Source organism: Triticum urartu, chromosome 2A, assembly GCF_056163025.1.
Source record: "Triticum urartu cultivar PI428250 chromosome 2A, HENAU_Tu73, whole genome shotgun sequence".
Classification (NCBI taxonomy): Eukaryota; Viridiplantae; Streptophyta; class Magnoliopsida; order Poales; family Poaceae; genus Triticum; species Triticum urartu.
In genome coordinates, this window is record NC_141874.1 from 750936021 (window position 1) to 750948593 (window position 12573).

Genomic DNA, 12573 nt, shown 5'->3' on the forward strand with positions numbered 1-12573 from the left:
AGCTGGTGGAGAAACGCCGCGATGCGCTGGTACCAAGCGCGCGGAGCCTGCTTGAGTCCGTACAAGGACCGCGAAAGCAGGCACACGTGGTCGGGAAGCGTCGGGTCAACAAACCCGGCGGGTTGCTGGCAGAAGACCTGCTCCTCCCGCTATTGGTGAAACGAAACACATGCTCATCAAAGTAAACGTGTCGGGAAGTGAACACACGGTGGGAGACGGGATCGTAGCACCGATATCCCTTGGAGTTGGAGGGGTAGCCAATGAAGATGCAAGCGACAGATCAAGGTGCAAGTTTGTGAGAAGCAGTGTCGGCAGTGCTGGATAGCAAAGGCACCCAAAAATACGCAAGCCGTCATAAGACGGGGGCATACCAAAGAGAAGATGGTGAGGTGCGTAGTTCCACCGTGGGCGGCAGGGTCTAATGTTAAGGAGAAGTGATGCAGTGGCGAGTGCGTCCGGCCAGAAACGAGGCGGCACGTTGGCATGAAACAGGAGCGTGCGAACTCAGTCATTCAGAGTGCGAAGGACGCGTTCGGCTCGACCGTTCTACTGTGAAGTGTACGGGCATGTGAGGCGGAAAACTGTGCCGTGATGAGACAAAAAGGTGCGGAAAGTGAGGTTGTCGAACTCTTTTCCATTGTCCGTCTGAAGCGCAAGGATCGGACGCCCAAACTGCGTGCGGACATAGGAGTAAAAAGCCGTCAAGGTAGATGGTGCATCCGACTTTCTGCGCAAAGGAAAAGTCCACACATAATGAGAATAATCATCAAGAATGACTAGATAATATAAATAGCCCGAGTTACTGGGAACGTGAGAAGTCCACACATCGCTATGAATCAACTGAAAAGGAAAAGAAACAATGGTAGTGGAATTATTAAACGGCAGACGAACATGTTTACCGACTCGACAGGCTTGACAAGTGTGATCCTCGATCTTATTGCAACTGAAACTGAAACTCCTAAAAATATGACGAAGTGTGATGGGGTTGGGATGACCCAAGCGAGCGTGCCAGAGATCGACGCCAGCGGAGAGAGCAACCGGTGCGGTGGTGGAGGATGAAGGTGAGTGCACCGGATAGAGCTCGTCGGGGCTGTCACATCGGTGAAGTACCATCCTGGTTCGAGCGTCTTTGACACAAAAACCAAGCTTGTCAAATTCAACGGTAACAGGATTTTCACGAGTGAAACAACGAACGGAAATGAGATTCTTAATAAGATGAGGTGATACAAGTATGTTAGACAAAGATAATGGAGTAGAAGTAGAAGGAAAAGAAGTGTGCCCAACATGTGTGATAGGAAGTGTGGAACCGTCACCAACAATGATGTGGCGGTCGGTGGAGACATGAGTGAAGGAGGCAAGGTTATCAGGATGAGCAAACATGTGAGCCGTAGCACCGGTGTCCATGTATCAATCACCACCTCCAGCGTAATTGTTCGGCGTAGGAGCGGCATGCAGCCCGGTGAAGAGCACCGGGTCCCAAGGCGCCGGCGACAAGGCCGGCGAGGAAGACGGAGACGCCATGGGGAAGCCGTAGCCGCCGCTCAACGGCGGCGATGGGTACGCTCCACACAGTCTGCGATGCCGGGTAGGCCGGATGGCCCACCGAAAAAACCTGCGGGCCCGCTGTCTCCTGCTTCGGATGCTGCTTTTTATCGGTCTATCGTTGGTGCTCTCCAGTACCTCACTCTGACTCGACGGGAGATCCAGTATGCCGTGCAGAAGGTGTGTCTTCATATGCATGCTCCTCGAGACGTTCACTGGGCTGCCGTCAAGCGGATTCTCCGCTATATCTGTGGCACTATGGATCTTGGCGTCACGCTTCACGCCTCCGCCGACACCGCCCTCACCGCCTACTCCGATGCAGACTGGGCGGGCTGCCCTGACACTCGTCGCTCCACTTCGGGCTATTGTGTCTATCTTGGACCCTCACTCATCTCGTGGTCGTCCAAGCGGCAGCCTACGGTTTCTCGTTCCAGTGCTGAGGCTGAGTATCGTGCGGTGGCCAACGCTGTCGCCGAGTGTTTGTGGCTTCGCCAGCTGCTTCAGGAGCTCTCTTGCCCTGTTGACCGTGCCACGGTGGTCTACTGCGACAACGTCTCGGCGGTCTACCTCTCCGCTAACCCGGTGCATCATCGACGGACCAAGCATATTGAATTGGATATTCATTTTTTTCGGGAACAGGTTGCCCTTGGCCATATTCGTGTTTTGCACGTCCCTACTTCCCAATAATTTGCCGGTATCATGACCAAGGGCTTGCCTACGACGTCATTTGAGGAGTTCCGGTCTAGTCTTTGCGTCAGCCGCGGTGCCGCTTCGACTGCGGGAAAAGGGAGGTGTTGAGTATATGTGTTATGTGCATATTATGTATTGGGCAGCAGCAGGCGAGTGCTGGCCTGCTGATGACCCTCACCAGTACGCGGGCGGAGACCCGTACGTGTATGCGGGTGGAGTTCCTATGCCCCGTACGTGGGAACAGATGCGTCGTAGGTGACGGCAGCCCCGTATGGCAACGGGGCCGCGTTGTAGAGCGCCAGCGACGGGTCGGCATAGGCGTACCCCCACCAGGGGTTGACCGCGGACGGAGCACCAGCAGGCTGCAGGGCACCGTATAATTGATGGGCGCCGTATACGTGCGGGGGCTGCGGACGAAATCCAGAGAGTACCTTGTACGAACCAATGGCCTGACCGCCGGCGCCAAGGACCCAGTATGAGTTGCAGCAACAATATAGCGGCTGCCACGGCCACGAAAGCTTCGTTCCGGATGACTATCCGCCGGGGATTCTCCAGGTAGGGGGACAAGGCCTTCAGCGCCTGCCTCGTCATGTTGATCACATTTTGGTGACCATCCATGGTGACGAACTGACGACCCCCTAGCTCTCTGTTTTCTCGTGGATCTTGGTTCGTTCCAGAGCTCGTGTAAGCCTGGCCTTGGGTGTGGTGTTTCCTACTGGTGTGTTTGAACGAGGCATATACGTCTTCTTTCTCCCCTCGGAGTTGTTACCACTTAATATTATACGTGATGCACTCGTCTCCATGCTGCTGCAGAAACAGATAACCTCGTTACTGTCATTTGAACATACTACATGATAATGAAACAGTTTTAAAAGGTTTAGTGCCCCCTCCCCACCCCCACGTGATTTCAAACTTAGAATAGCCCAAAGAGCCTAAAGTTAGTGATTACTCTTCGATCGGTGTAGAAAGTTAAACATTGTAGATGTTATCATGTGCATGCATAGCAAGTTCATGTTGTACTTATCTTGTATCCTCCTTGCAAGAAAGAATAAGTCATTTAACTTTTTGTGTGAAGTTTGACTCACAGAAAAAATATCAATACCTACTATACAATACCAAAAAAAAAAGATGAACATGATTTGGTATTGATATTGACTTGGCCTTATTGATGTTGATATTTTATTATATAAACATGATTAACTTAAGAAAGTTCGAGTTTAGACAAAATTTGACTATAACAAGTTGTACCGTGTGCTATATAAAAGAGGGAGCGGGGTGCGGTTGAGGTACCAAGGAACACCAAATGAGTTTTACCAGGATCCATCCAGGGTACCATCTTAGGGCCTCTTTGATTCACACTATTTGTAAAATGTAGGAATAGGAAAAACAGAGGAATGGAGTGGCATGTCATCGTTAATCCTAAGGATCAGTATGAGCACTTGATCGTGCATAGAAAAAACGTAGGATTCTTCACATGAGGTCGGAGTGGATGAATTTTTCCTATAAAAACTAGTACAAGTGATTCTTATGTAAAATTCCTATAGATTGCAATCCTATGAATCAAACAACCCACAGGGGAGAAAATCCTAATGATTATAATCCTCCAAAAGTCATTTAGAAATCCTTTGAATCAAAGAGGGCCTTATATGGATGTGAATAAATTTTTTTACCATAAAAAGTAGGGATTCTGACACAGTTTTGTAGAGGATTATTCATCCATTTAATCACGTGAACCCATGCACTGTACCTTCAATATTTAAAGGGGACTTCAATATGCTTTGGCATCGTTGTTCGCAAAAGGCTCCCATCTTTTGATGCAGCTCCACCACCCAGCGGTGAAGTTGTCTAGTCAATACCAACATCAGACTGAAGCAATGGAAGTGAGACTGCAGACAAAATGTTTGCTATGTGTTGAGAAATTCCCTACTCATGGAGGTAAGCTGTTTTGTGCCTGGAGGGTGTCATTCAAATTCTTGAGGTGCTCACCGTTTGGAATGTGACTGACTGAATAAACGGTGCAAATTAATTGAGCTCTGCTCTTTTCACTTTGCTCACGGAAAATGGCCGGCAGCGGAACGGGATAGCATGCCTTGGACATGACAGTAATCTTCAGTCCAACAATGAAGAGGATTTAGGAAGAGAGCCGGAGGTTCCAAAACCAAGCTCTAATTTTTATCAATTGCTAAGAAGGGAGCTTCAGAATAAGCAAATACTTTGAAACTGATTTGGTTGGGGCGAGCCAGCCTTGGCAATGGTGCAATGCCTAGGCGACACGAGAGAGGCCCAATAGCAAGCTACTGTGATGGCTCCTCCCCCATAAAAAATAAATTTAATATCGTTGTGGGCATGTAGCCCACATATCAGATATTAAACTGATAAGAACAGATACTACACTTGATCTTAGCCAAAAGGCCGAGAAAGGTATGCCTTTCATTGATGCCATGGGTCGCCTGATATAGCGTGCCCTCGCCTCCTCTCCGTTGTGGCTGCCCGGGGTGGGACTAAACAAAACGGCACAGACACAAACAGAGCACTCTGTCCGTCCGCTGGTAATTTTGAGAGGGCTCTAGTTGAAGAAAGCCCAATATAGATGGGCCCCGTAATATGAAGGCCTGGTATTTTTCTCTGAAGACGATGATGACGATGGTTCTCTGGAGACGATGAAGGTGGGGAGAAGAAGCTCACGGACGGACGCTGATGGTGATCTGAACCGTAACCGTAAGCTCTGATGGTGGTGTCCCTCCGGAAGGAGTGGTCGCTAGTGGTGGTACTGCTACTAATTCCTTGAATGGAAGGTTAGAGTTCAGAGTATTTCACTAGCATCAATTCCAAGTACTCACGTACGGTTCATTCATCAGATTACTTTACGCACTAATGCTACAAATTAAGCTACAAGCCCGCAACATTTGCACAAGATATAGAGTACCTTGTCGTCCTATACACGAACAAGTTGATGTTTCAGGTTTTCCACTTCAGATTCCCAAGATTTCAGGGGTTCAAAGATTTATTTACCTCTTTCTGATTAAGATGATCAGAGGAAAACTATCCACCAGGTCAGACCATAAGAACATGATGTACATATCGTTTTACAAAAGAAATAAAGTGAGTCGAATAGGTGAGCAAGGCACTTCAGCATCCTTGTTCGTAGTTTTGTAGCACCGAAGTTTCGAGAAACTACTCAGGGAAGACTTGATGAGGTGACCAAACATAGATACAGCAATCTCCAAATTAAGCACCGAAAAACGCTCTAACAGGTCAGAGTAGGAAAGTCATGTATCTCTGTCTCACCTTCTGCGAGGGATTTCTCCAAGGTCTTCCAAGATGGTCAAACCTGAAAATATGTTACTGCCACTTTTTAAATATGGTTCGATGAGATCAACTATGCAAGCACTAAATTCTTTACCAAAAAGAATAGTGAAACAAAAGATTTGAGAGAACATCTGAAGCTCTTTTTAGACTTTTCAAAAATCCGTTTCGGTTCCTAGCAAAATGGCAAAGATCTTGTCTATCAGCTGAAGAGTGGAACATTTTACGAAAAAAAGGACTGAACAGTGGAACTGGCTGCTATGTTTAACTAATGATTTCCATAGATTAATGTTGTGTTTTCTTTCTTTCTTTCCGGGGCTGAAACGAACTGGCTGAAGTGCGTGGGTGCTTTTCCTTTTCTTTTTTTGCAAATGGGGTGCTTTTCCTATTTGACGAAGGAGAGGAAATGCCTACAATGAGGCATAATGGACCTGCCCAATAGGCAATAGCGCAGCTAGAGGGCTCGAGGACTGGTTCAGTCAATTTTTTTCTCTGCTTCTTTGTTTTTTGTAGTCCGGTTTTCATCTGTTTTTTTCGTTTTTATATTCCTCTTTCAGTTGTTTTTTTTAATTCTGATTTCTTCTGGGTTTCAGGTTTTCTCTTGGTTTTTATTTTATTTCTACATTTCCCCCTTCTGTTTACATATTTTTATAATTACAATATAAACATTTTTTTCAAATTTATTGTGAACTTTTTTTAATATTACCCTAAACAGTTTTTAATATATGGTGACTATTTTTTTAAAACATGTTGAACATTTTGGTAATATATGCCAAACTGTTTTAATACTCAATGAATATATTGTGAAACAGATGACCATTTTTTGGAAACATGCTGAACATTTTTCTATATATGTAAACATTTTTAATAAATCATGAAAAAAATTAAGTACATGACAAACATTTTATGAACACATGATGAATATTTTACAAACGTAGACGAACATCTTCTAAATGCTCGGTGAATTTTTTTCACTTTTTTTATTTATCATGATACTTATTTAGTATTTAGTTTATTTTAATGAGGTCTCGTGTGCATGCTGATACGCGTTGATCGACTCAGTACGACCACTCAAGCATAGCTGGGCTTGGTCCTCAAGTTTTTGGTGGACCTCTTGATACAATATTACCAGCTTAGTCAGCCATCTTAGGGAAATTTCCTTAAAAAACCCCATCTTAGGGAAAAAACCAGGCGTGGTCAGCCTAACCCCAAATATGATTGCCAAGCCCATTGTATGATGTTGTAATTGCACGACGTATTGCTCTTCGTGCATAGGCACGTATATATGATGTACAAAGGTGGGCCACGAACCTCAACTATACAAGGAACTAGGAGGCGGGCCCAATACACAATATGCACATAACACATATACTCAACACCCATAAAGACCACAACTGCCACTCGCAGCAGGGAATGCACATAAGGCTATCCACTGTGTCACGAATTCCCAGTGCCTAAACAACACAAGACAGATTTTGCGCACATTTGCACTGTGATGAATTCCCAGCGTCTGGCTAACAAATACTCTCTCTGTACACCACTGATATGGCAAACTAGTCACAATCTACAGTTCTAAACTGTGGATGGCTTAACAAAGCTCAAGGACGCTCGTCACAAAAATCACAACAGATTGTTGCTAGTAATAGTGGTGGTTGCATCATCATCAGCAGCAGAAGAAACAGCAGCAATCCGATGATCGGTGCCCGCCCGATCTACACTTCTACCTTGATGAAGAGCACGAATTGTCGGTTCAGTGTTAGGTGCTTCACGCGAGCCTTAGAAAAATACTAAAAAGGAACATCGTCCGGCGTAGCTAGGGCTCCCCTGGAGCCCCCCCCCCCCCCCCCCCCCCCCCCCCCCCGGGCCCCGCGTCGCTCCCGCAGGGGCGGCTCGGGCGGCTCAAACCCTAGCCCGCCGCCGGGGCTCCCTCCCCCTTTCCCTCTCCCTTGTCGCCGCTGGAGGGGGTCGCCGGAGTGCCGCGCGGCCGCCGAGGATGGTGGCGGCGAGGATCTGGCCGCTCCGCCCCGGTGGAGGATCTCGGAGCCGAGGTGGCAACCTCGAGCGGTGGTGCTGCGTCGTCCTCAGCAAACGGCGGCAGCGGGTGCTGGCCGCTCATCTCGGTCGTGCGGGCGGCGCGGTGACGGCGGGCGATGGCTGTGGTGCGCGGTGGCTTCGGGGCACCCGCATCAGATCTAAAGGCATCATCCGCTTCAACCTCTTGTCACCCTTGTCTCAGATCCGTTCTCCAGCGGCCTCCGGGCACCGTAGCCGTGTCTCCTCTCGAGGTGGGGGTTGGGAGAGGGGACCGGAGAAATCCGTGGCTGGCTATGCCGGCCTGCCGGCGGCGACGCCCATGGGCGCCGTCCCCTACCTGTAGGCGCTGGTAAAAATGCCCCCTTTCCCCCTCCTCTTCCTCCCGTGTTGCTCATGGACCAGGTGAAAACCCAAATCCCTCCGGATTGGGCGGCAGCGGCGACGTCGGCGCCGTCACCCTCAAGGGGGTGCCGTCTTTGGTGAGCTTTGGGGAAGTGTGCTTGTTCCGGTTGGGGGTTGCTCGGTCTTCAGCAGCCTTGCCGTGTAGCTTGCTTCTCCTCGTGTGCAGATATCATGGATTGCCGATGCTTTCCTTGGATGAGCTCCAAGTAGTTTGGCGGTGGTGTCCTGGAGCGGTCTTCCGGTTGGCAACGGCGTCGGTCGCTCTTTAGCCCTCGGGTGGGCGTCTCCACCTTTTGACGGATCGGCGCCCTTCGTGCCAGGGCGAGGGGGCAGGGAGCCCCCTTCTGAGGTGGAGGAGGGCGACATCGACGGCCAGAGCCCGTGGAGCTGACAACGGAGCTCCTCCAACTACTGTTTGTTCTTCCCCAAGCTTTGCTGGTGCCCTACATGATGTTCTGCTCGCTGTGGAGGGCTTCTTCGACTTCTAGCTGGACTTGTGCTTTAGTTTCCATATCTTTGCTAGTAGTTTGTAGTAGCCTGATAGCTTTTACACAGCGCCATGTATCGGCTTGCTGTTTTGTTCTTTGTTTTCTTTGTTTGTTTGTTGTAATCCTGGCCGGTTGATGGCTTTGTTAATTCAAAGCCGGGCTCTTTCTTGAGCCTTCGTTCTAAAAAAAAAAAAAGCTAGGGCTCCCCTGGCAGTTTCTCTGCTGACCATTCTATGCAACCAAACATACCTACAGAAATCTCCAAAGCACGGAAAAAGCAGTAAATTGCTATCACCTTCAGAATCACCAGACAGACCCTCCAGCTCTAACAAATCAGAATAGGAGAGTCATGTGCCTCACTTTCTATGTAGCCTTCCTCCAAGGCCTTCCAAGATTATGAAAAGTCAAACCTGAAAATATGTCACTACTTTTGAAGTTCCGATGAGATCAACTATGCAAGTACTACATTCTATACACAAAAAAGAGTAAAACGAAACATAGGAGAGAGAACATCTGAAGCACTTTCTAGCCTTTCAAACAAGACTCTGTTTCATTTCCTCACAAAATGGCCAATATCCGGTCTATCACCTGAAGAGTGTAAGAATGAACAACAAAGGCTAACAAGACTAGCCATATCTACTATCTACTACAACTATACTAGTAAACATACACGTGCAACGCACGTTTAACCATGCAAAAAAAATCTTAATGGGATCTTTAAGTGTTGGGTTCATAGTTCAACCATTAGCAAGGGTTATGTGGGTGTCCAGTTTGGCAAAGTAGTGTTTTAAAAACAAGGTTTGGCAAAGTAGGGAAATGATATTTCCGTGTCTGGTATAACCATAGTGAAAAACAAGAAACCAATGAAAAGAAAGATCCTAATAGGTATTTCATTACTCAGAATCCTCATAACATAGACACATCAAAATCAATAGATTACATCAACCATAGAGTTATGAATTCACATTTCCTATGGTACATTTTCATATAATTTACATATATACATGAATCAAAGGTAAAAAAAACAGAGGTGCGGCATCTAAAAAACAAGTGATCATCATCATTGCAGTGGGGAATGTGAAATGGTAAAAAAACAAAGCACCATTCAGTTATTAGATTTTTTAACAGTGGGGAATGGTACCTATTCATTTAGAAGAATCTTGGCTTGGCGCATCCTTTGCAGATTCCGTAGGCCTAAAAATATCGCCCTTAGTCAATAATCTGAATAGTTGACTGCAAGACCTGTACTGGACACATGACAGGTCTGATGAGCACTGCAAATTTCAAGAGGTTTCTATAATAATTATGGAAGTTTTGAGAAGTGCCTAGTACACATGAATAGATTCCCAAAGAACCATGGCTCCAACAGTGCATGCCAACGCATATAATTCATTGATTGGCTTCCAATGGATAAACATATTTTCTACCTATAATGCATAATAGGTGGATTCTGTAATGAGAATTTTGTCAAGTACTTGCAGGAAATGGAGAAAAGGGCTGACCTTATATGGAGTTAGTATAACACACTGATGGATAATCAATAGTTTTAATTTTACAGTTTGTGTGCACCTTATATGGAGGTAGTGGTACCTGACCTTCTGCAGCTCGTAGAAGATACACACATGCATTAATCTCAACACGCCCATGTCCAAGTCTTCTTTCATCCTCGACACCCAGAAAACATCGCTTCCTGGAAAATATAACCTATAAAACGTATAACCATCTCCAAAGCCAGAGAATCTCATCTCCAGGCTGCAGCCGATCCAGAGATTAGTCAAACTGCAGATATTAACAGTTTTTCATACACGCATAGTCATAAATTCAGTTTTAATTGCCTAATCTTGGAGCACTTGACTGTTGGGTGCAAGTTATCTCAAAGATAAGTTCAGAAAAGGCAATTAGAATATGTTTTTCTTTTTAATCAGGAAAGAAAAGGCCGGGATCACAAATTGGTAAATGGAAGAACCACCATTGGACACTCTACAAATCATTGTCAGACCTGCGGCTCTTCTTTATGAGGACCTTTTTTGCGTAGTTATAAAAACATATTAAAAGATTAGTAACTTGAACAGGAGCTCTAGAATTTATAGAGAGAAAAATAGAAAAGAAAGAATGAGACGGGAATGCTATTACGAGCACATGCTATATATGTGAAAATTAATAAGCTCTATTTTAGAAACACCACTCCTGACTGGAGCTTAAAACATGACAGTAGAAGCATGAGCCTCCAGTGCTTCTGAATTTTCTTTTAAACTCTACGTCTAAGCTTTCTAGTTTACTGTGATTCGTCACTTTGCTAGATATACACACACTGACTTGTCAAATAATAGAACAGTATATCCAACATCACCATGACAATTAAGGTGCGGCTCCACATTTTTTGTTGATAGAAATAGAAAAGGAATGAAACTTAAAAGGCAGCACAGCCACAATCAAGCATACCAGCACACTTCCGACTACACCGGACACAACCAGCTGCGCCGATCTTCATCTAGCCTAGAGCTAGACTAATAAACACTAAACAGACATGACGACACAATGGCATGGTCAACTAAAAGAGAAATCTGGGGAACCATATGACGAACTCCGCCGATGTGACACAAAGTCATTGATGATAGTAAAGCAAAAGACCAAATCTAACACAACCGCACACCTAAACACAAATTGACACCTCAAACCGCCTGGTGAAGCTAAAACTACCATGCTTTATTCAGTCATAAAAAATGCTTTTGTACTAAGCTGTGAAAAATTTCTAATTTCCAGAACTGATGGGTTCAGAGCATATTACCCAGATGAGGAAATTGCAAGAACAAAAATATGGAAATAATACATGAAAGGTTGACAAATGAAAAACATGGATCCTTTTATGCATTCAACAGAAGGACTACGTAGATGCATCATTTTTCACCTCCTATATTCACCATCCGCCTCTCGCATGTCCTCTTTCCACTGCCTCCTCTCAACCCATCCCGGTAAGCCCCACCTTCGCCTCGTCGATGCATACGGCCTTTGCGTCACAGTGCGCAAACCTTCATGATCTACCATTCATTTGAAAATAGATCTACCTTTCATGTCAAAATATAATGCTTGCTCACAGCCCATGACTCAAACTACAATGTGCAGATTATATATTCAGATTATATATTTGAGTAGTTGTCACAAAACAAAACATCGTTGCCGATACTATTGTGGATAACCCAATATAGCAAAACTTTGGCCTCCTTTTTCTGTAGTTAGGCAACTTCAGGAGCATAGCAACACAATGGGATGGGAAGGTAAGCAACAAAACTTCAAATGTATGAGTTGCTTGGACTACAAATTTCTGAAATCCTCACTAATTCAATATGTCCTCATAAATTTCAGGAATCCTGATGGCAGCTATTTGTCTCTGAGTATATGCTGGCAGAATATGAAATTGGTTTGCTTGGTCTCTGAGTATAGAAACTTACTTGCGACTCCGGCGGCGTGGCGGAGGCGGAGTGGCGGCGTGGCGGAGTGGCGGAGGCGGAGTGGCCGCGTGGCGGAGGCGGAGTGGCGGCGGCCAAGCTGCAGCCGGGGAGGCAGCGAAGGCGCGGCGGGGAGGCTCCGGCGGCTGGGAGGCTCCCGGCGACCCGCGGGCGGGCAGGCTCCCGCGGCTGGGAGGCTCCCGGCGACCCGCGGCTGGGGAGGAGCGACCCGCGGCCACTTCCAATGGCTCCGGCGGCGGTGAAGGGCGCGGCTGGGCAGGAGCGACCCGCGGCCGCTTCCCGTGGCTCCGGTGGCGCGAGGCGGCGGTGAAGGGCGCGACTGCGGGAGGCGAACGGCGAGCTGCGGGAGGAGGAGGAGGTCGTGCGGGATGATGAGGTCGTGCGGGGGGCAGTTTTCTTTTTTTGACTACGGGACGATGATTACTGCGGGGCGATTAGCGACCGATGGTGGCTTGTTGCGTGGTTGGTAGCGTTAAACATAGAATGATTAAGGGTCATTAGATTTTGATGATGAATGGATGTGATTGTTTGGATCTGTCCTTTTCTTTTTTTTATAGTGATAGTAGAAAAAGGAAGAGAGGGACAGATTTAAACAATCACATCCATCCATCATCAAGATTTAATGGTCCTTAATCTTTCTGTGT

General features: G+C 46.6%; 1 protein-coding gene and 1 non-coding gene across 2 annotated transcripts; both read right to left on the minus strand.

Moving 5' to 3' along the window:
• Window positions 1-4461: 4461 nt before the first annotated feature.
• LOC147987737 (U2 spliceosomal RNA) lies at window positions 4462-4657 on the minus strand. The gene has a single exon (XR_015617826.1). It is a non-coding gene; the product is annotated as a U2 spliceosomal RNA (small nuclear RNA).
• Window positions 4658-5265: 608 nt separating this feature from the next.
• LOC147987738 (uncharacterized) lies at window positions 5266-12535 on the minus strand. The gene is made up of 6 exons (XM_087542490.1): window positions 12530-12535; window positions 11912-12335; window positions 11371-11500; window positions 9604-10152; window positions 8758-8872; window positions 5266-5563 (listed from the first exon to the last, which is right to left on the minus strand). Exons 1-4 carry the CDS (start codon window positions 12533-12535, stop codon window positions 9966-9968), a joined length of 747 nt encoding a protein of 248 aa, XP_087398616.1. The 3' UTR covers window positions 5266-5563; window positions 8758-8872; window positions 9604-9965.
• Between the last annotated feature and the right edge of the window lie 38 nt (window positions 12536-12573).

Coding starts and splice junctions, on each gene's coding strand:
- LOC147987738 (XM_087542490.1), bottom strand. Junction 11,501..11,911: donor CCACGCCGCCGGAGTCGCAA/GTAAGTTTCTAT, acceptor AATGAATGGTAG/ATCATGAAGGTTTGCGCACT. Junction 10,153..11,370: donor GCGGATGGTGAATATAGGAG/GTGAAAAATGAT, acceptor TATATTTTCCAG/GAAGCGATGTTTTCTGGGTG.